At 41.7% G+C, this 21,068-nt stretch overlaps 1 protein-coding gene across 4 annotated transcripts in view; it reads right to left on the bottom strand.

The window, feature by feature from the left end:
* LMTK3 (lemur tyrosine kinase 3) overlaps positions 1–21,068 on the bottom strand; it is a 127,151-nt gene that overhangs the window by 10,566 nt on the left and 95,517 nt on the right. For 3 of the 4 annotated variants that reach the window (XM_077259511.1, XM_077259514.1, XM_077259513.1), the window contains exons 11-13: positions 19,245–19,394; positions 15,335–18,381; positions 3,504–3,862 (exon numbers count right to left, since the gene is read on the bottom strand). In XM_077259511.1, the coding sequence (XP_077115626.1) occupies positions 3,504–3,862; positions 15,335–18,381; positions 19,245–19,394 (3,556 nt within the window). The remainder of the gene's footprint in view (positions 1–3,503; positions 3,863–15,334; positions 18,382–19,244; positions 19,395–21,068) is intronic. The other variant, XM_077259515.1, reaches the window with a different exon arrangement.

Genomic DNA, 21,068 nt, shown 5'->3' with positions numbered 1-21,068 from the left:
TACGTTTGTCTTTTCTTCTTACCTCACCGTTATTATTTGTTGGGGGCTTGTATTACTTTGGGGTCTTTTCTCTGGAGGCAAGAGAGGTCTTATTTTCCCTGATAGGGTTAGTTAGTTCTCCGGCTGGCGCGAGACGTCTAGGACCAACGTAGGCACGTTCCCCGGCTGCTGTTAGTGTTTGCGCTAGGATCAGGTATATGGTCAGCCTAGTTACCACTTCCCTAAGAGCGAGTATTTATGTTTTGCAGACTTTGCGGTAATCTCTGAGGTCCCCTGCCATTGGGACCATAACACCCACCGCTCAGAAAAGAGTTATAGAGCACATATAGAGGATTGGATTACATACATAATGCCTATCGTAAAGAAACATCTCCTGAATGCCCAGGCAGCTCAGAGCTGAGGTTACAATGGAAAAACTACAGTTAGATCCTTTAAACAAGGGGTTAGAGTGTTTTGGTACCCACTGCAGAAAGTAAGTTCTTGGCCAGGTGGCAAGGCCCATATGAAGTCCAGGGCAAAATTGGGGAGGTGAATTACAGTGTGTATCAGCCCGGGAAGAGGAAACCTGAGCAAATTTACCATGTCAATCTATTAAAGGAATGGAAAGACCGGGAATGTATGATTACAGAGCCGACTCCGGCCGCATCTCTGATGGTCCCTCCGACATCGGCCCGGGTAGATGCTTTGAACGAGGCAAAGATTAATGAAAATCTTTCGAAACAACAGCTACAGGAGGCTTGGAAATTAGTGCAGAGGAATATGGACGTATTTTCATAACTGCCCGGTCAAACATCTGTGATCCGGCATGACATTGTCAACGAGCCTCGGGAAGGGTGTGAATTAAACTGTACCATGTTCCCGATTCCAGAGGCAAGCCATCTTGGAAGAGGTAAAGAAGATACTCCACTTAGGAATGATTGAAGAGGTCAGGAGTGAGTGGGCTAGTCCCATTGTACTGATTCCAAAGCTTGATGAATCGTTACAGTTCTGTAAAGATTTTCAGAAATTGAAGGAGGTGTCAAGATTTGCCCTTTATCTAATACCCCAAATTATGTATTGTATGAACCTATTACATTTTTTACTCAGGTTGAGTAGATCTTAATTTTATGTTTCTCCTTAAATATTATATAATATATTTCCCTATGTCCCTCCTAATTTTATACTGTTAATTTCCTTCCCTCCTACCTCATTGGTTTGATTGTTTTCTCTATGTATATGTATACAGGTCCTTCTCAAAAAATTAGCATATAGTGTTAAATTTCATTATTTACCATAATGTAATGATTACAATTAAACTTTCATATATTATAGATTCATTATCCACCAACTGAAATTTGTCAGGTCTTTTATTGTTTTAATACTGATGATTTTGGCCTACAACTCCTGATAACCCAAAAAACCTGTCTCAATAAATTAGCATATTTCAACCGTCCAATCAAATAAAAGTGTTTTTTAATAACAAACAAAAAAACCATCAAATAATAATGTTCAGTTATGTACTCAATACTTGATCGGGAATCCTTTGGCAGAAATGACTGCTTCAATGCGGCGTGGCATGGAGGCAATCAGCCTGTGACACTGCTGAGATGTTATGGAGGCCCAGGATGCTTCAATAGCGGCCTTAAGCTCATCCAGAGTGTTGGGTCTTGCGTCTCTCAACTTTCTCTTCACAATATCCCACAGATTCTCTATGGGGTTCAGGTCAGGAGAGTTGGCAGGCCAATTGAGCACAGTAATACCATGGTCAGTAAACCATTTACCAGTGGTTTTGGCACTGTGAGCAGGTGCCAGGAAGCATGAAGTGCTCCAAAATCTCCTGATAGCTAGCTGCATTGACCCTGCCCTTGATGAAACACAGTGGACCAACACCAGCAGCTGACATGGCACCCCACACCATCACTGACTGGGTACTTGACACTGGACTTCAGGCATTTTGGCATTTCCTTCTCCCCAGTCTTCCTCCAGACTCTGGCACCTTGATTTCCGAATGACATGCAAACTTTGCTTTCATCAGAAAAAAGTACTTGGGACCACTTAGCAACAGTCCAGTGCTGCTTCTCTGTAGCCCAGGTCAGGCGCTTCTGCCGCTGTTTATGGTTCAAAAGTGGCTTTACCTGGGGAATGCGGCACCTGTAGCCCATTTCCTGCACACGCCTGTGCACGGTGGCTCTGGATGTTTCCACACCAGACTCAGTCCACTGCTTCCTCAGGTTCCCCAAGGTCTGGAATCGGTCCTTCTCCACAATCTTCCTCAGGGTCCGGTCACCTCTTCTCGTTGTACAGCGTTTTCTGCCACATTGTTTCCTTCCAACAGACTTACCATTGAGGTGCCTTGATACAGCACTCTGGGAACAGCCTATTTGTTGAGAAATTTCTTTCTGGGTCTTACCCTCTGGCTTGAGGGTGTCAATGATGGCCTTCTTGACATCTGTCAGGTCGCTAGTCTTACCCATGATGGGGGTTTTGAGTAATGAACCAGGCAGGGAGTTTTTAAAAGCCTCAGGTATCTTTTGCATGTGTTTAGAGTTAATTAGTTGATTCAGAAGATTAGGGTAATAGGTCGTTTAGAGAACCTTTTCTTGATATGCTAATTTATTGAGACAGGTTTTTTGGGTTATCAGGAGTTGTAGGCCAAAATCATCAGTATTAAAACAATAAAAGACCTGACAAATTTCAGTTGGTGGATAATGAATCTATAATATATGAAAGTTTAATTGTAATCATTACATTATGGTAAATAATGAAATTTAACACTATATGCTAATTTTTTGAGAAGGACCTGTATATCCTTCCGTGTGTATTGTTACTCCTTCCCCAAAAAATGTAATAAAAATAATTTGAAGAAATCTAAGATCTGAAGGAGGCAGAGAAAAAGAATTTGTCAGTGCCAACAATATTATCCAAATATATCATATATTTTCAGGTTAAAGGGCATCTATCACCAGGTTTTAGATATATTCTTAGAGAAACAATGTAGGGGCACCGAGCCTTTATCTGCTGCAGATGTAGCAATTCTCTGAATGTCGAGCTCTGTACAACTCTGCCCACACCACTGATTAACAGCTTTCTGCCTATGCACATCAGTGGTGGGGGCGTGGTTGGAATACGAAGCAGTACGTTTACTAGTCCTCTAGTGATAATCTCCTGCTAATAAAACGGATTTTATCAAAACTACACTATGCGGCCTCCTAGTAAGTGACACATCATTGAAATCAGGATATCTGCCCTAACATTATAATGCTCTCAGATTAGATGGCAAAAAAACTTGTGACAGATTCCCTTTAACAAAGCACCATGTTGGGTACAATAAGGTAAATGCATATAGATTTTACTGTATTTTCTTGCATAAAATTTCTACTTCCAGGAGTATAAAAAAAATCATCCTACCCCACCCACAGTTTGACAAGCCTTGATGACTTACATATTCTATGCCCTCTTACGAGTATGGTATTATGACTGCATTGTTAAAGCATTACCATTACTCTCTTGAATTTTTTTCTTACCTGGTCAAATAAGTAAACTGTTACATCATCAAAAAAGGACACCATTTTTCGTTTTCGATCAAGGTCATCATCTACCTCATCAGCAGATTTCGGTGACTTTAGAAGACTCCGGAGGTTTCGTCCATCATCCATTTCCGTTACTACAATGGGGACTCCTGCAACCTCTCCTTCAGATTCGAAGCCTGTTCTTTGATGCTCCGGAAGACCAAAGCCTTCATCTTCCTCATCCTCATCTTCTTTGCTATAAAGAGCATCTCTTTTTTCTTCACCACTGTCCCAAAAAGACTTGCGTCCACTGGAGCTTTGGAATGCTTGAAGGTTTAATGGTGGAAGAGACAGAGAAAGTCGTGCCACTTTTGCTACAGGGTAAAAAAAAGATGAAAGAAATGTAATCTGATAAAATGTAATATAATACTACAGTATATTCCTGAAATAAAATTCTGTAATAAAATAATTTTAATATCCGCTCTATGGCTTGCATAGTGTAAAGTCCCCCCCCCTCGAAAAAAAAAATACTATTAGTGACTTTAATGATACAGTTAACAAATATGAAAACAAGTATCTTTGAAATGGTTTTATTACTTTTTATGCTGTTTTCCTAAATGCTATTTTTACTTATTGACGAGCTGTGATTGCAAAAAAAATGTACAGTTTCTGTTAAAGAGTAACTCAACTACTTTTTTTTATTTATTTGTCCAACATGGAAAGTTATGAAACTTTACAAATCACTTTATTAGGGGATTGTGGCTTCTAAACCACTAATTTTCCCCAGTCAATTTGCCTGCTTTTAGCTTCATTGAAATCATGTATTAATTTGGAGGACAGATGATAGCAGTGAAACTTGCTGCAGGAGATTCCTTTGATAAGCTGAACCCTGTGGAGGAGACAGGTGTTGACTCACCACTGCTATCATCTGTACTCCAAATGAGTATGTTTTCATCTCAATGAAGCTAAATGTAGGAAAGCATAGTGGGACAAGGTAAAGGCTTTCGAAGCCACTTACATTTTTTTTTACAGTTTTTTTACAGGAATGAAGACTAATCTATCTATATAATTGTCTAAGGGGTACTTCCGTCTGTTTGTCTGTCTGTAACGGAAATCCTGCGCCGCTGATTGGTCGCGGCCGGCCGGCCGCAACCAATCAGCGACGGGCACAGCCCGGCCGAGAATTCGCCCCTCCCTACTTCCGTCCAGTCAGTGCCTGGCGCCCGCTCCATACTCTCCTCCAGTCAGCACTCACAGAGGGTTAATGACAGCGTTAATGGACCGCGTTATGCCACGGTATAACACACTCCATTAACGCTGCTATTAACCCTGTGTGACCAACTTTTTTCTATTGATGCTGGCTATGCGGCATTAATAGTAAAAAGATCTAATTTTAAAAATAATAAAAAAAATTAAAAATCATGCTATTCTCACCTTCCGTCGTCCGCCGATGCGCGCGAGGCTACCGCCAGCTTCCGTTCCCAGAGATGCATCGCGAAATTACCCAGATGACTTAGCGGTCTCGTGAGACCGCTAAGTCATCTGGGTAATTTTGCAATGCATCGCTGGGAATGGAAGCTGGCGGCCGCATCGCGCGCATCGGGACAGCTTCACTGGACGCCGGAGGGTGAGTATATAAGTATTTTTTTATTTTAATTCTTTTTTTAACAGGTATATGGTGCCCACACTGCTATATAGTACTTGGCCTGTGTTATATACTGCGAGGCTGCTATATATTACGTGGCTGTACTATATACTGCGTGGCCTATGTTATATACTGCATGGGCAATGTTATATACTACGTGTGCAATGTTATATACTACGTGGGCTGTGTTATATATTGCGTGGCTGCTATATATTATGTGGGCTGCGTTATATACTACATGGCCAGTGTTATATACTACGTGGGCAGTGTTATATACTACATGGGCTGTGTTATATACTATGTGGGCAGTGTTGTATACTACATGGGCTGTGTTATATACTACGTGGGCAGTGTTAACATGGGCAGTGTTATATACTACGTGGCCAGTGTTATATACTACGTGGGCTGTGTTATATACTATGTGGCCAGTGTTATATACTGCATGGGCTGTGTTATATACTACGTGGCCAGTGTTATATACTGCGTGGGCAGTGTTATATACTACGTCGGCTGTGTTATATACTACGTCGGCAGTGTTATATACTGCGTGGGCTGTGTTACATACTGCGTGGGCTGTGTTATATACTGCGTGGGCTGTGTTATATACTGCATGGGCTGTGTTATATACTGCGTGGGCTGTGCTATATATTATGTGGGCTGTGTTATATACTACGTGGCTGTGCTATATACTACGTGGCTGTGTTATATTCTACGTGGCTCCTATATACTACATGGCTGTGCTATATACTACGTGGCTGTCTGTGTTACGTGGCCTCTGCTATATACTATGTGGCTGTTATATATACCGTATACATACATACATACATACATATTCTAGAATACCCGATGCGTTAGAATCGGGCCACCATCTACACTATGTTCCAAATTATTATGCAACTGACATTTTTCTCGGATTTTCCTAAATGATCGGTGCAAATGATAGTCAGTCTAATAAAAGTCATCACCCGTTAGAGTATACATCGAATTTTATTGAAGAAACCTCCCAATGATAACAGTATAATCTCCAAAATGAATAAAAACTTAAAATGCACTGTTCCAAATTGTTAGGCACAGTAGAATTTCTAAACATTTGATATGTTTTAAAGAACTGAAAATGCTCATTTGTGGAATTTGCAGCATTAGGAGGTCACATTAACTGAACAAAAAAGCTATTTAACTCCAAAACATCCTAACAGGCCAAGTTATATGTTAACATAGGAACCCTTCTTTGATATCACCTTCACGATTCTTGCATCCATTGAACTTGTGAGTTTTTGGAGAGATTCTGCTTGTATTTCTTTGCATGAAGTCGGAATAGCCTCCGAGAGCTGCTGTTTTGATGTGAACTGCCTCCCACCCTCATAGATCTTTTGCTTGATGATACTCCAAAGGTTCTCTATAGGGTTGTGGTCAGGGGAAGATGGTGGCCACACCATGAGTTTATCTCCTTTTATGCCCATAGCAGCCAATGAGGTATTCTTTGCAGCATGAGATGGGGCATTGTCAGCATGAAGATGATTTTGCTCCTGAAGGCACGTTTCTGCTTTTTATACCATGGAGGAAAGTTGTCAGTCAGAAACTCTATATAGTATACTTTGCAGAGGTCATTTTCACACCTTCAGGAACCTTAAAGGGCCCTACCAGCTGTTTCTCCATGATTCCAGCCCAAACCATGACTCCTCCACCTCCTCGCTGTTGTTGCTGCCTTGTTGGGACATGGTGGCCATACACCAACCATCCACTACTCCATCCATTTGGACCATCTAGGGTGTTGTGAATTTACCTTTTTGGCTCCCTCTAGTGGTTACTAGTGATTTGACTCTGGGAATGTCTGCCATCCCTTGTATGCTCACCTGGGTCGTTAGGTCAGGGGTGTTGCTATATAAGCTCCCTGGACCTTCAGTTCAATGCCTGGCAACGTTGTAATCAGAGCTAATCTGTTGTGCTCTTGTCTACTGATCCTGGTTCCTGCTAGATTAAGCTAAGTCTGCTTTCTTGCTTTTTGCTATTTGTTTTTGTTTGCATTTTTGTCCAGCTTGTACATAATCTGTATCCTAACCTTGCTGGAAGCTCTAGGGAGGCTGGAGTTCTCCCCCCGGGCCGTTAGACGGTTCGGGGGTTCTTGAATTTCCAGTGTGGATTTTTGATAGGGTTTTTGTTGACCATATAAGTTATCTTACTACATTCTGCTATTAGTAAGTGGGCCTCTCTTTGCTAAACCTAGTTCATCTCTGTGTTTGTCATTTCCTCTTACCTCACCGTTATTATTTGTGGGGGGCTTGTATCCAACTTTTGGGGTCTATTCTCTGGAGGCAAGAGAGGTCTTTGTTTTCCTCTTCTAGGGGTAGTTAGTCCTCCGGCTGGCGCGAGACATCTAGCGACCAACGTAGGCATGTTCCCCGGCTACTTCTAGTGTTGGCGTTAGGAGTAGATATATGGTCAACCCAGTTACCACTGCCCTATGAGCTGGATTTTTGTACTTCGCAGACTTACTTGTTCCTCTGAGACCCTCGCCATTGGGGTCATAACACTAGGGTTGCTCAACGCTTATCAGTAAACAAGACTGTTTGGAAATTAGTCTTCATGTATGTGTGGGCCCAATGCAACCATTTCTGCTTGTGAACACTGTTTAGGGGTGGCCGAATAGTAGGTTTATGCACCACAGCAAGCCTTTGAAGGATCCTACACCTTGAGGTTCGAGGGACTCCAGAGGCACCAGCAGCTTCAAATATCTGTTTGCTGCTTTGTAATGGCTTTTTAGCAGCTGCTCTCTTAATCCGATGAACTTGCCTGGCAGAAATCTTCCTCATTATGCCTTTATCAGCATAAACACATCTGTGCTCAGATACAGCCACAAATCTCTTAACAGTACGATGATCAGGCTTAAGTTTTCGGGAAATTTCTAATGTTTTCATCCCTTCACCAAGGCATTGCACTATTTGATGCTTTTCGGCAGCAGAGAGATCCTTTTTCTTTCCCATGTTACTGGAAAACTGTGGCCTGCCTAATAATGTGGAACATCATTTTTAAGTAGTTTTCCTTTAATTAGAATCACCTGGAAAACCAATTATCACACGTGTTTAAGATTGATTTCAGTGATACATTGAGCCCTGAGACACAATACCATCCACGAGTTTATTTGAAAAACAAAACAATTAAACTTTATGACACTTAAATCCAATTTGCATAATAATTTGGAACACAGTGTAGTTCCCTAATAAAGTGATTTGCAGAGTTTCTAAAACTTTCAATGCTGGACTTAATTCTGAAAAAAGAAAATTAAAATTTAGTTACTTTTTAATAGTGAACTACCAAAATTTTAAGAAATTTACAAGAAGCCCAATTTAATAAATCCATTTTTGGGTGGTTCAGAGACACATCTAGTGTACTGGGCATGTGCAGTGTTTAAACAACATATCCTTTAATGGAACACATAATGGTCCATCAGCCATTATGATCTGTTTCCCATAGACTTCAATGTTAAAAAAAAATAAATGATCCAGTTGTTTGTTTCTTTTGCTGGACAAAAAAAGTTGTGCAGACTACAATTTTGATCCAGTTAAAATAGATTGAAGTCAAACACCAGGCATTTTAGGGTATTTCAGTCCCAAAATGAATGGATTCTGTACTGGATCAGATTATTTCTGATTATGGCATCCCAAAAAGAATTCAAAAATGGACAAATACTGGACATATGAACATAGCCTAACAGATTCAGGTTTCTGGAATGAACATAGAAAAAGCCATAGAAGTACAAAACCCAGGTTGGGAGAACCCAAGCTTAGTGTGCCGCGTGTCTTGTGTTTTGGATTATTGTCATGTTGGAAAAGTGCACGTCTACCAAACACACAGAGGGATGTTAGCAACTTCTCTTTCAATACAAAGTACTGTTAGGAATTGTGGTTCTGTACACCCAGCTGGGAATGTTTCAGGTCTGATGCGACACTGCTCGGGTCGCAAGCACCACCATTGTCCTGATACTAAAGGTGGAGCTACCATGCATCTAGGGAAACCGTTCCAGTCTTTTGGAGAGTTGCGTTCTGGAGTAGTTGAGTGTGTGGGGATGTGGGATGCCGTTTCTCCACGGATTTCTCTGCCCGGGGAACATGGAGCATTGTGTTCCCCGGTAGTCAACACCTGATCAGTTCCTTCAGCATCAGGAGGGCTATTTAACCATGCTCCCTGCTTAGGCCGTTGCTGTTTATTGCAGTTCCTATGTGCCTTGGAGGTGAATGGTGCTGGCAATATTTGTAGCTATCTTTTCAAGGTTTTCACTACAGTTCTTCTCCTTGCCTCTTTGTGCTACACCACCAGGCGTTCTTGCAGAGGTACCCACCTGGTTCTTGACTAGGCACCAGCCGCGTCACCAGACGCCAGCTGCCAGTCGACAGTGGGCCTGGTAAGGGATCTCCCAAAGTCCCCCTTACATCTATGGGAGCTGGGTGAAGAGTAGTCCAAGCCCTCAAGGGCCCGCCTAGCTGTTCAGCTGTTCAGCTTGCGCCAAGTGCATCTGTGGCTGCGCCTCTGCTGGTTTGTTGCCAGTCTTGCTGGGTCTCTCTGCATAGATGCATAACAGAATAAACAGACATTTATATCTATTTAGGTATATATATATATATATATATATATATATATATATATATATATATATATATATATATATATATATAGATCTAGTCTAGCAGCTTAATGACCAGATGCAGGGTCTTCTGGGAATGTTCCAGGATTTGGTGGGCACCGTGAATCAGCACAGCCAGACCCTGGCTCAGGGGGTTCCCCCAACACAGGCAAGTTCTAACCCCAATCTCACAGAACCTAAGGTGCCCCTTCCTGATTTTTGGGGGAAGATAGGAAACAATTTAATAATTTCAAGGAGGGGTGCAAATTATATTTACAACTTCTCCCTGTTTCCACCCCGGAATAACGACTATCCTCTCTGGTATTTGGAAGCCGCCATGCGACTTGTTCGGAGAAGACGGGAGAGATGTTGGGACAAATTGTCCCTCTGGCGGAGTTCATCCATACCCTCCACTGGTTTTGAGGCTGAGGGAGAACCTGTACAGCTTGGTGGAGTTGGTACATCTCAAGAGTCAAGGCAGCAAAGATGGTGTCAGTGACAGCGTCTCCCATGTAGTTCTCCACACCATCTGGTACGTAAATGTCCATGTCTGGAGCCATCGGGAAACAACCGCGCCTAGCTGCATTCGGGGATCTCCAGCTAGGCGCTCAGGTATCCCTAGCAAAAAAATTTCTTTTACCCATTGTTGTCACATTTAGAATGTGGAGGGTTATGCTTTTGTTGATTGCGGGGCTGAGAAAAGTTTTTTGAAAGCTGCCGTGGCCAAGGCATTGGAGGTTCCTCTTATCTCCTTGGATGCATCTATAAGATTATCTTCTCTTGATAATTTTCCCCTTGCCCAGAGTATTGGATATCGCACAGCCAAACCAGTATCTGTCACCTCACCACAGGTTGTCGGTACAAGGAAGAGGCATTCTTTTTTATTTACCAGGATCTTCCTACCACTGTGGTGTTAGGTCTTCCTTGGCTTCGCACCCATAATCCTATTATTGACTGGGAAAGGGGGGATATTGTTACGTGGTCCTCCAACTTCCAATCCCTTTATATTATCAAGCCTCCTAAGGTAGTAGGTTCTACCTCCTAGGTCCCGTGGTATGTGGCAGCATTCCCACAGGTGTTCTCCAAGGAGGCCTCCCAGAAATTACCTCAACATAGAACTTATGATTGTTCCATTCAGCTCATTGAGGGAGCAAAGTTACCTGTGGGGAGGATTTTTAACTTGTCAGAACCAAAGAGTCAAGCTATGAGGGAATATATTCAGGAAAATAAGAAAAATGGGTTTATTCACCCTTATAAATCCCTGGTTGGCGCAGGGTTCTTTTTTGTGGCCAAAAGAGATGGTGGTTTGAAACTATATATTGACTATTGTGAGCTCAATCAAATAACTGTACATAATCACTATCCTCTTCCACTCATCCCTGACCTCTTTAACTAACTGGTGGGGGCAAGTTGGTTTACCAAGCTGGATCTAGGGGGGATGAGTAGAAAATGGTCTACAATACCCCCGAGGGTCATTATGAGTATTGTGTCATGCCCTTTTGGCTCGGTAATGCTCCAGCTGTGTTTCAGACACTTGTAAATGATATTTTCCGTGATCTTTTGGGTATTTGTGTAATTGTTTGCATCAATGATATCCTCATCTTTTCCAGAGACATGTGCGCACCGTCCTGAAAAGATTGGAGGATCATTACCTTTATGTTAAAAAAGAAAAATGTGTATTCGAAGTGCAGGAGTTGGAATTCCTGGGATTCACTCTTTCCCCCATGGGGTTTTGGATGGACTATGAGAAGTTGAGTGTGGTGTTGGAATGGGCACAACCTGTTAACCTCAAAGCACTGCAGCGGTTTTTGGGGTTTTGCCAATTATTACCGGAGGTTTATTAAGGGTTTTTCAAAGGTGGTAAAACCTCTCGCCAATCTTACCTATAAGGGGGCAGACATGACTAATTGGGGATTGGAGGCCATTTATTTAACTTCTTGCCATCAAGATAGCTCTGGAGGAGCGGAGGCATCTCCTTGAAGGAGCTAAACGCCCATTCACAGTGCTTATTGACCATGAGAATCTGTTTTATTTTTTTAGAGAACGCTAAGAGATTGGACTTGAGATAAGCCTGATAGGCCATGTTGTTTGCCATATTCAATTTTTCGATCTCTTTCCTCCCTGTGACCAAGAATGTTCGGGCAGATGCTATCTCTCTGAGTTGTTGTCCTAGTGAGTCAGAAATTATGGAACTTTATTTCATTCTTTCAAGGGGCATTGTAGTCTCTTCTGTCAGTTTAGCCTCCTCAGACCCAGAAGTCTTATAATATTAGTTATTTATGCCCTTTGGTTCCTTTGGCTCAGTTGTCCACTGCGCAGGACTTGGTAGATTTGTTCCGCGTTCAAGTGGTAAGATTACATGGGGTTCTCATGAATATTGTCTCAGACCATTGGTCCAGGTTTATCTCCAGATTCTGGAGCTCTTTCTGTAAGCGCCTCAGGTCGGAACTTTTGTTTTCATCCTCATATCATCCTCAAACTAATGGGCAAACTAAGCGAACCAACCAGTGTCGGGAGTCCTGTCTAAAATGTTTTTGCTCCCATACTCAACATGATTGGGGATCATATTTAGCCTTGGCAGATGTTGCCCTAAACAATAGACACCACGAGGGCTTGGGAATGTCTCCCTTCTTCTGTAATCTAGCACTTCATCCTAGGTCTGGATCTAGGGTCTGGGGGGAAGCCTGTATCCATCTCAAGAAAGCAGGGGAGAGCATGAAAAGGTAGGTTGATAAGCATCATCAGCAAGGTTGCAAACTGAGAGTGGCGGACAGAGTTTGGGTGCCCACTAAGAATCTCAAGATTAAGGTACCATCTCCTAAGCTTGCACTCAGTTTTATAGAACCATTTCCCATTATTAAGGTTGTCAATAAGGTGGTTTTATTGGTAGGTCTGCCTTCTTCTATGTAGGTTACCAATGTTTTTTACAAGACATTATTAAAGAATGTGGTTACTCTGCTTATGACCCAGGATCTTCCTCCTCCTATTCTGGTAGGCAATACTAAAGAATTTGAGATAGAATGTATTGTGGGCTCATAGAGTTCAGAACTCCATTCAGTATTTGATTCATTGGAAGGGGTACAGTCCTGAGGAGAGGTCCTGGGTTTTGAGAGGTAATATACATGCCAATCGTCTCATCGCTGAATTCAATAAGAGGTTTCCGAACAAGGTGGGTGGTGAGAGTTCGGAGGTCTCTCCTACGTATATGGATCTATTAGAAATTGTGGTTATGTGCACCCACCTGGGAATGGTTCAGGTTTGGTGCTACGCTACTCCTGTCACAAGCTCTGCCATTGTCCAGACCCTGAAGGCAGAGCTACCACATGTGCAGGGAAATTGTTCCGGGCTATTTAATCCTGCTCCTTGCTCAAGCCTTTGCTGTTTATTGCTGTTCCTATATGTTTTGGAGGTGAGCGGTGCTGGTAGATTTCTTTTCAGGGTTTTCCTTTTCAGGGTCTTCCCCTTGCTTCTTTGCGCTACACTCCCCGGGGTTCTTGCAGAGGTACCCACCTGGTTCTTGACTAGGCACAAACAGTGTTACCAGATGCCAGCTGTCAGGCAACAGTGGGCCTGGGAAGGGCTCTGCCAAAGTCCATCTTTGGGAGCTGGGTCAAGAGTAATCCAGCCTCTCAAGGGCCCGCCTAGCTGGGCAGCTTGTGCCAAGAGAATCTGTGGAGGCGCCTTTGCTGATTTGGTGCCAGTCTTGCTGGGTCTCTCTGCGTAGCCCATAACAAGTACATCTGTGAATTCATGATACCATCAATGAAATGTAACTCTCTGACACCAGCAGTGCTCATGAAGCCCCACATAAAGACAGTGCCACCACCATGGTTCACTGTAGTCATTACACATTTAGAAAAATGAATTTAGAAGAATGTATGGTACCTACAGTGAAACATGGTGGTGCTGGTGTCCTTATGTGAGGATATATGAGGGCTGTTGGTGTCGGGAAGCTTTCACTGATGGTATCATGAATTCACAGATGTACTGCTGTATATTTAAAGAGAAGTTGCTACCATCCTTTCCAACATGACAATGATCCACCACAACACACATCTGTAGCATTTCTGAAGAAGAACAGAATGAAAATGATTCAGTGGCCAAGTGTCTCCTGATCTGAACCCATCCAAATGCCCAGGGGGAATTCTGAAGCCACAAATTAAGCATCACTCTACATCCAGCATCCAGCCTCTAAAAGAGGTCATTCTTGAAGAATGGAAAAAATAGATGTTACAGTATGTCACCAATTTGTTTATTCCATGCCTAAAATTCTTGGTACTGTCCATAAAATTCATGGAGGTCATAGAAAATACTAGGTGTAGTAGTTTTTGATGCGTAGTGTATTCATTTTTGCATCAACTAATTTGAGTAAAACTGAAGATTTTGTAATGAAAGTTATATTATTAACCTTACTTTCATGTCATGGGTAAAAAAAATGTTCTTTGATACTCCATCTTGCCAAAATTTTGGAAATTATTCTTGTGTTCATAGAGATATGATTAGAATCTTACTTTTCAAAGGGGGGTGTACTCATGTATGCTGAGCACTGTATAATTGTTTTCTTAAACTCTTAAAAGCATATGTTTTTGGTAAGGTTGAATCGCATTGTACTATTTTGTTACCTATATTTATTACAGGCACATTGTACACGCTACACATACTGCATGGAACATCTTATGAAACATTGAGAGTGTGTGGACTCCTTTACCAGCACACCATTTTCTCCCTGTGTAAATTTATAAAGGGTGGTAGCTCAGTTTGAGGGTTTGCTGTTGTATCGTTGTTATACATTTACACAACACCCCTATCACAAGACCTTAGCACATATTAAAGGGAACCTGTCACCCCCAAAATCGAAGGTGAGCTAAGCCCATCGGCATCAGGGGCTTATCTACAGCATTCTGTAATGCTGTAGATAAGCCTCCGATGTATCCTGAAAGATAAGAAAAAGAGGTTATATTATACTCACCCAGGGGCGGTCCCGGTTCTGTTCTGGTCCGATGGGCGTTGCGGTCCGGTCCGGCCTCCCATCTTCTTACGATGACATCCTCTTCTTGTCTTCACGCTGCGGCTCCGGCACAGGCGTATTTTGTCTGCCCTGTTGAGGGCAGAGCAAAGTACTGCAGTGCGCAGGCCTCTTTGACCTTTCCCGGCGCCTGCGCACTGCAGTACTTTGCTCTGCCCTCAACAGGGCCAGAACAGAACCAGGACCGCCCCTGGGTGAGTATAATCTAACCTCTTTTTTTCATCTTTCAGGATACATCGGGGGCTTATCTACAGCATTACAGAATGCTGTAGATAAGCCCCTGATGCAGGTGGGCTTAGCTCACCTTCGATTTTGGGGGTGACAGGTTCCCTTTAAAAAATGTTATTAAGAGCACTGCAAAAGAGCACAAGTGCAAAATTCTTTTGGCTATTTCATTTATACTAAAGGATTTTTTACAGATTACTTAAGGATGGTCTATATTAAGTACTCTGAGTGCATAAGGGTGAACTATAGTAAATGGGGTGTTGGACTGGTTCACTCATTTAAATCATAATTCCCACTTCAACTATTTAATTTCAATTATCAATTTGATTTACCTTTAATAGCTTCACTTCCACTATTTGCTGTAGAGCCAAAGTCTAGAAAGAGTTTTGAGGATTGACCTTCTGTGTGTTCCTCTGTTTGGTCAATAGGAGTCTCTTCATGCTGCTTTAAACAGTTTTGGGAGGCCTGTTCTGATGACTGTTCATCAGAATCTCCATTGTTTTCATTTTCACAATCTTCTTTTACTTCTTCCCCATCTTTTTCGGAGGGAGTCTCATCACAATCGTTATAATTTACATCTTTGTTCACAATCAGTTCTGACTCTGAGGTGTTACTAATTCCATTCGAAGATATGTCCTTGAGGATTTCATCTGTGATAGGTTTGCATTCTGGCTCATAGTTTTCAGATGATTCTTTGAAGAGAGGTTTATTATCTAACGTTCCTTTTACAACAGCATTTGATGTAGGTTCCATAGACCACAACTTCAAAACAGCTTGGTCTTTTAAGACACATGAGTTCACGGTCCCAGACTCAAATGTAGACAGTACATTCCTGGTTACATTTTCTCTCAAGGAGACTAGGAGCTGCTCTTTACAAACCTGAACTACGAAACCACTTTCTGGTTGTCTTTTCAGCATGTTTTCATTTGAATATTTTTGATCTATAACTGCTTGATATTTTTCATGATTCTCCTGTATTACATCACTGGCATTGCTTTGAGAAGCTGGATTACTCAAGTCCTCCTCTGGAATTAAGTTGATCCCACCATTACAATTCAACATTACATTTTCACTTTCCTCAATTACATCTTGAACATACACTGGATTATTATGGTTTTCCTTTGAATCCATTGCTTTTACAGTAAACTCTTCTGCTATATCCCTGACTTTTATATTATTTTCAATATCATCCTTTTTTGGATCTTCATCTTCAGTATTTTCATCTTCCTCCACAGTTGATATGACAACTGATATTTCTTCACTGCAAACTCCATTGAGAGTTCCAACATCAGGTTTTGACCTAGAAACTCTATTATGTTTATCAGGTTCAATGTCATAGTCTGAAAAATATGCTGAATCTCTATGTGGTGTGGCCAGATTTAATGTTCTAAGGGAGCTGTCATCTTCCGTAGGTGTTGCCTGTGGTTCAGAGAAGTCCTCTGTAAGAGTCAAGTCGCTAGTTGATTCTGATATAGGGGTCAAGGGTAACTTCAAATCTTTAAGACAAGTTTCTTCTTCTTCTTTTACTTCTTTGAAAATGAATTCTGGGGAAAATGTGTTTTCTGTATCGTACCCACTATCTCCAAATTTTTGACCAGGTGATGAGAAATGAGAAGCTGGACTACAAACATCTGATGAACTAGTGTTGGAGGGAATGTCTAGAGAATCAACAGAATCTAATGTTGCTCTAGATGCATGTGGTGATATTTCTGTTTGCAATGTGCTATGGTTCACTGGGAATCTATTTAGTACATCTGGAACAATCTCTATTGTCTCTTCTTCTATGCTTTCTGCTAAGGTGGAAAGAGGTGGGATTTCAATTGGGACAATAACACTGCAATTGGCCATTGAGTTGGAAATTCCAATGAAAGGAGAAGGAGGGTGGTTAGAAATACTCTTTTGCAAGGACTCGTAACTTTTTGCTTGACGATTACGATAGTCTTGAATGTCATAACTTTTAACAGCTGCTCCCATTAAAGGGTCATAAAATTCTTGGTGCTCTGCTGCGCAAAGACTGTCTCCAAAAGGACCAGCATAAAGGTCTCCATCACCAAAAGTTCTTGCAGGTATAGAGCACTCTGATAAGGAACCCTGTTCTACTTTTAGGGAGGAATCATCATCCAAGCCATAATGGTCTTGATGCATAGCAACGTGTGTGGTCCAATCAATTACAACATCTCCACGCAGCATTGCACAAGAGCATCTCTGTAGACTACCCAACACTCCTCTACTACACAGGGGACAGGAAGGCATGTTGCGATGACTGCTATTATCTGTACTGCTGCTACTACTTTCAGTGCTTTGATCTTCCATTAATGAAGGTTCACAATCCCAAGGAGAAGCACGATCATCTAAAAACTCAGCCAAGGACTCGGGGTCTCCAGCAAGAGTCTCTCCAGCTCCTCGCTCTTCAAGCGTATCTGAGTCCCAGCTTCTTCTATGATCTTCTATATCTCTATAAACATTCAAAATTGAATCAGAAGAAAACACATCAGATAGCGAGGGCTCCATTAAAGAAGTCTCCTGTACCTGCCTTGATAAGTCTTTTTCTCCTGGACCACAGAAAGGATTTACATAACGAGGCAATTCTCTCCCTACTGTAATGAAAGGATTATTATTATTGGGTGTCCACCTATCAATAAGTTTAGGAACTTCATGTAAAATCAAGTGACCAGGAGGATCATCAGGACTGGTTTTGCCACTCTCGAGTGGGTCCCAGTCTGAGGAAAACAGTGGTTCCAGTGGTGAAAATGGGCTTTCAAGCGATAAGCGTTGTCGGAGTGATCTCTGCTCCTGCATGTCATACTTTCTTTCATAGATAGGACTTGGAGCACACACGGTACAGTCCACACCACTGCTTCTGTCTGTATGTTCTTCTAATCGTATATAATATTCACTGCTTACTGAAGGGCTACGAGCACTGATGACTGGGACAACACTAGGAGTCTCCAAGCTTTGGCGTGAATGTTGATGGTTGGAATCATAGAAAGGATTAGCAGGCACTGTCAAATTCCCATTATTTGGTGCATAATCTTGACACTGAGATGTTGCTTTCCAGCGTCCTAATCTGGCCTTCTCCCACATGTACTCAAAATTGAGTCCACGACTGCTTTCTGTTACAGTTAAGATGTCATCCATGTCTGCATGAAAACCATCTCCACCACTAAAGTTATCTAGCAGTGGGAATGCGGAAATCTCGTCGGAGTGTCTTAGAGGACCCACTGAGGATTTCATTGGCTTAAGCGCATTCCAGCGCCACTCAAAGCTTTCCTCTGTCTGATTGGAGCATTCGTTTAGCAGGTAAGTGAGCTGCAGGTGAAGTTCTTCTACTGAAGGTCTTTGTTCAACAGACAGCCAGCAAGATTGCATCACCTCATACCTAAGGAAATAAGGATAAGTAAAATTAAATGGTTTTGCAGAGTTTAGGAACGTATTTCTTACAATGCACATTTTGGCACTTGAAGAAAAAGTGCATTCACATGATAAACGTTATGAAAACGGTAGTCCAGTTCAAAAAAGTTACCACCTTTCTGTTAGGTGATAATTTGCTGATCAGGGGATCTCCCATCGCTGGGACCTGCACTGATCGGCAGATTGAGGAACTTTTATCCCCAATACAAGATGGTGCAGCAGGTCGGACACCCGACCACGGCTCCATTAATTTTCTTAAGAGTGGACACTGAAAGTTGGAGGCCCCTGTGCAAGAACAGTATATGGGCTCTTTGAAGTCTAATAATTCATCAGATTGCACAATTCCTCCTGCTTCGGAGGTGGAAATGGGTCCCTTTACCTCTTAGGCCCCTGTGTGACTGCATAGGTTACGGCAATGGTATGTCCACCCCTGCATTCCCCAGTGGGCTGAAGGAAAAAGATAGCGCAGACCCATGGGGAATTAATTGAGGATAGGTTGGCTCTGGCGCTCAATTCCTACGGGGATAAAAAGTCCCCATTCTGCCGATCGCTGCTGGTCCCAAAGGTCCAACTTCCACCGATCAACTGGTTATCTCTCATCTTAGACATAGGGCACAACTTGTCTTAACAGGTCAACACCTTTAAGAATCTTGTTTCATATACCAGTCTTGAACTGAAGGTTTTAACTATATTGATCAGCACATTGTTGGTCAAGCACTTTTCTTGCTGCTTTTCAAAAGTGGTGAAAAGAGAATAGTTACAAATTGGCTTTATACATTTCCCCCATAATGTCTATGGGGTCTTGCGTTACTTGCTGAATTGTACCCTTACCAGTAATCAGAGTGGGGCAGCTTGAGTCGTGGTTTGGCCAGTTTCATCTGTTGTTCTTTGATTACAAATGCTAGGACCTCCTCATCTGATAGGTGGCGATATGGCTGACTTCCAAATTCAAAGAGTTCCCATATTGTTACTCCGAGAGACCTATTTTGGATTCAAGGTAAAGTTGTCATTAACTGCAGAAGAGTTTTCTGACCACAGAAATTTTCTAATTTTTTAAAAAACTTTTTTTTATTAACTGTTACCTGTCAGCTGATTCATTGACCAAACCATGGGCAGCATGAATCAATGCCAGCACGACTGCAGTCAAGCAAATTATTTTCTGAAACGCCCTAGCATTTTGGAGAAGATATGGTTAGAAGATCTATCCAGAGACCATAATCAAAAACGAGACTAGTCTGTCACTGCCCCAGCTGGCTTTCCCAGTACCGCACAGGGTGATTGACAGGTCTCTCCCACAGGAAGAGACCTATCAATCACCTCTAGCAGCGCTGGAGCTCCCGATCCAGGACTAGTCTGGTCTCCAGCCTTGGTCATTGGCTGAATCTTTTAACCATACTTTCTCTGAAATGCTGGAGTGTTTCATAGGAATGTATACTGTACCTAGCTGTCATCGTGCAGGCCTCTGATTTATGCTTTTTAAAGATTTTTAAAAAAACAATTAACCCTTTCATGACATGGCCATATTCCATTTTTTTGTTTTTGTTTTTTCCTCACCTTGTTCCAAAAGCCAAAACGTTTTATTTTTCCACCCTCATAGCCATATGAGGGCTTGTTCTTTTGTGTGACAAGTTGTATTTTTGAACAACACCACTCATTTTATCATGTAACTCATGGGAGATCGGGAAAAAAATTCCAAGTGAATGGAAATTGCAAAAAAGGGCAATTCCAAATGTTGTTTTTTTTGTTTTTACTTACCATGTTCACGAGACGGTAAAACTGACCTAGTAATATGATTCTCCAGGTCATTACGATTACACAAATTACCAAATATATGTACATCTTTTTATTTAGGGTGTGAAACAAATGTGGAAGTATGTCAAATAATTTTTGCTCGTCTCGCCTTTTTTCGAGACCCGTAACATTTTCCTTTTTTGGGATATGGAGCTATGTGAAGGCTTATTATTTGAGCCTTGAGCGGATGTTTTTACTGATATCATTTTTCAGTATATACAAGTCTTTTATTACAATGTTGCGGCGACCAAAAAAATGATATTCTGGAGTTTAGATTTTCGTTCCTGTTACCCCATTTACTGATTGGATTAGTTTATTTTATGTTTTAATAGACTGGACTTCTATGAATGCTGCAATACCAAACATGTGAATTTTTTAATGTCTTTATTTATAATGTGGCAATTTGGGATGATATGAACTTTTGTATTTTTTTCATATTTTTAAAAACCATATGTCATGAAGTGGTAAAAAATCTTAAAAAATATAATAGCTTGAATTACTCCCACCCACTTTTATCCCATTCCCCCCTAAAAAATGTAAATGCCTAAACAGGTGATTTTCAGGCATGTTATATCTCCCCAAAATGGCATAAAAAGCAGTCAAAGTGTTGCAGTACCCTGACAGGATATCGATAAAAACATTGGCTCACCGCAAAAAAAAAAGACTTCACACAGCTCCGTGGACTGAAGAAGCTTGACTTACCAATTTTCAATTTTTCTTTTTCACCACTAAAATATAGACAAGTATTGTTTCGACCTAATCAGATTGATGACGTTGATGGGTCACTTTTGAACATCGTAAAACAGTACCTCAAAAACAATGGCGGAATTGCATTTTTCTCACAATTTCACACCACTTGGATTT

This window comes from Ranitomeya variabilis, chromosome 4 (genome assembly GCF_051348905.1).
Source record: "Ranitomeya variabilis isolate aRanVar5 chromosome 4, aRanVar5.hap1, whole genome shotgun sequence".
NCBI lineage: Eukaryota > Metazoa > Chordata > Amphibia > Anura > Dendrobatidae > Ranitomeya > Ranitomeya variabilis.
The sequence above is the reverse complement of the archived record's forward strand: the minus strand, read 5'-3'. Positions and strand labels throughout refer to the sequence as shown.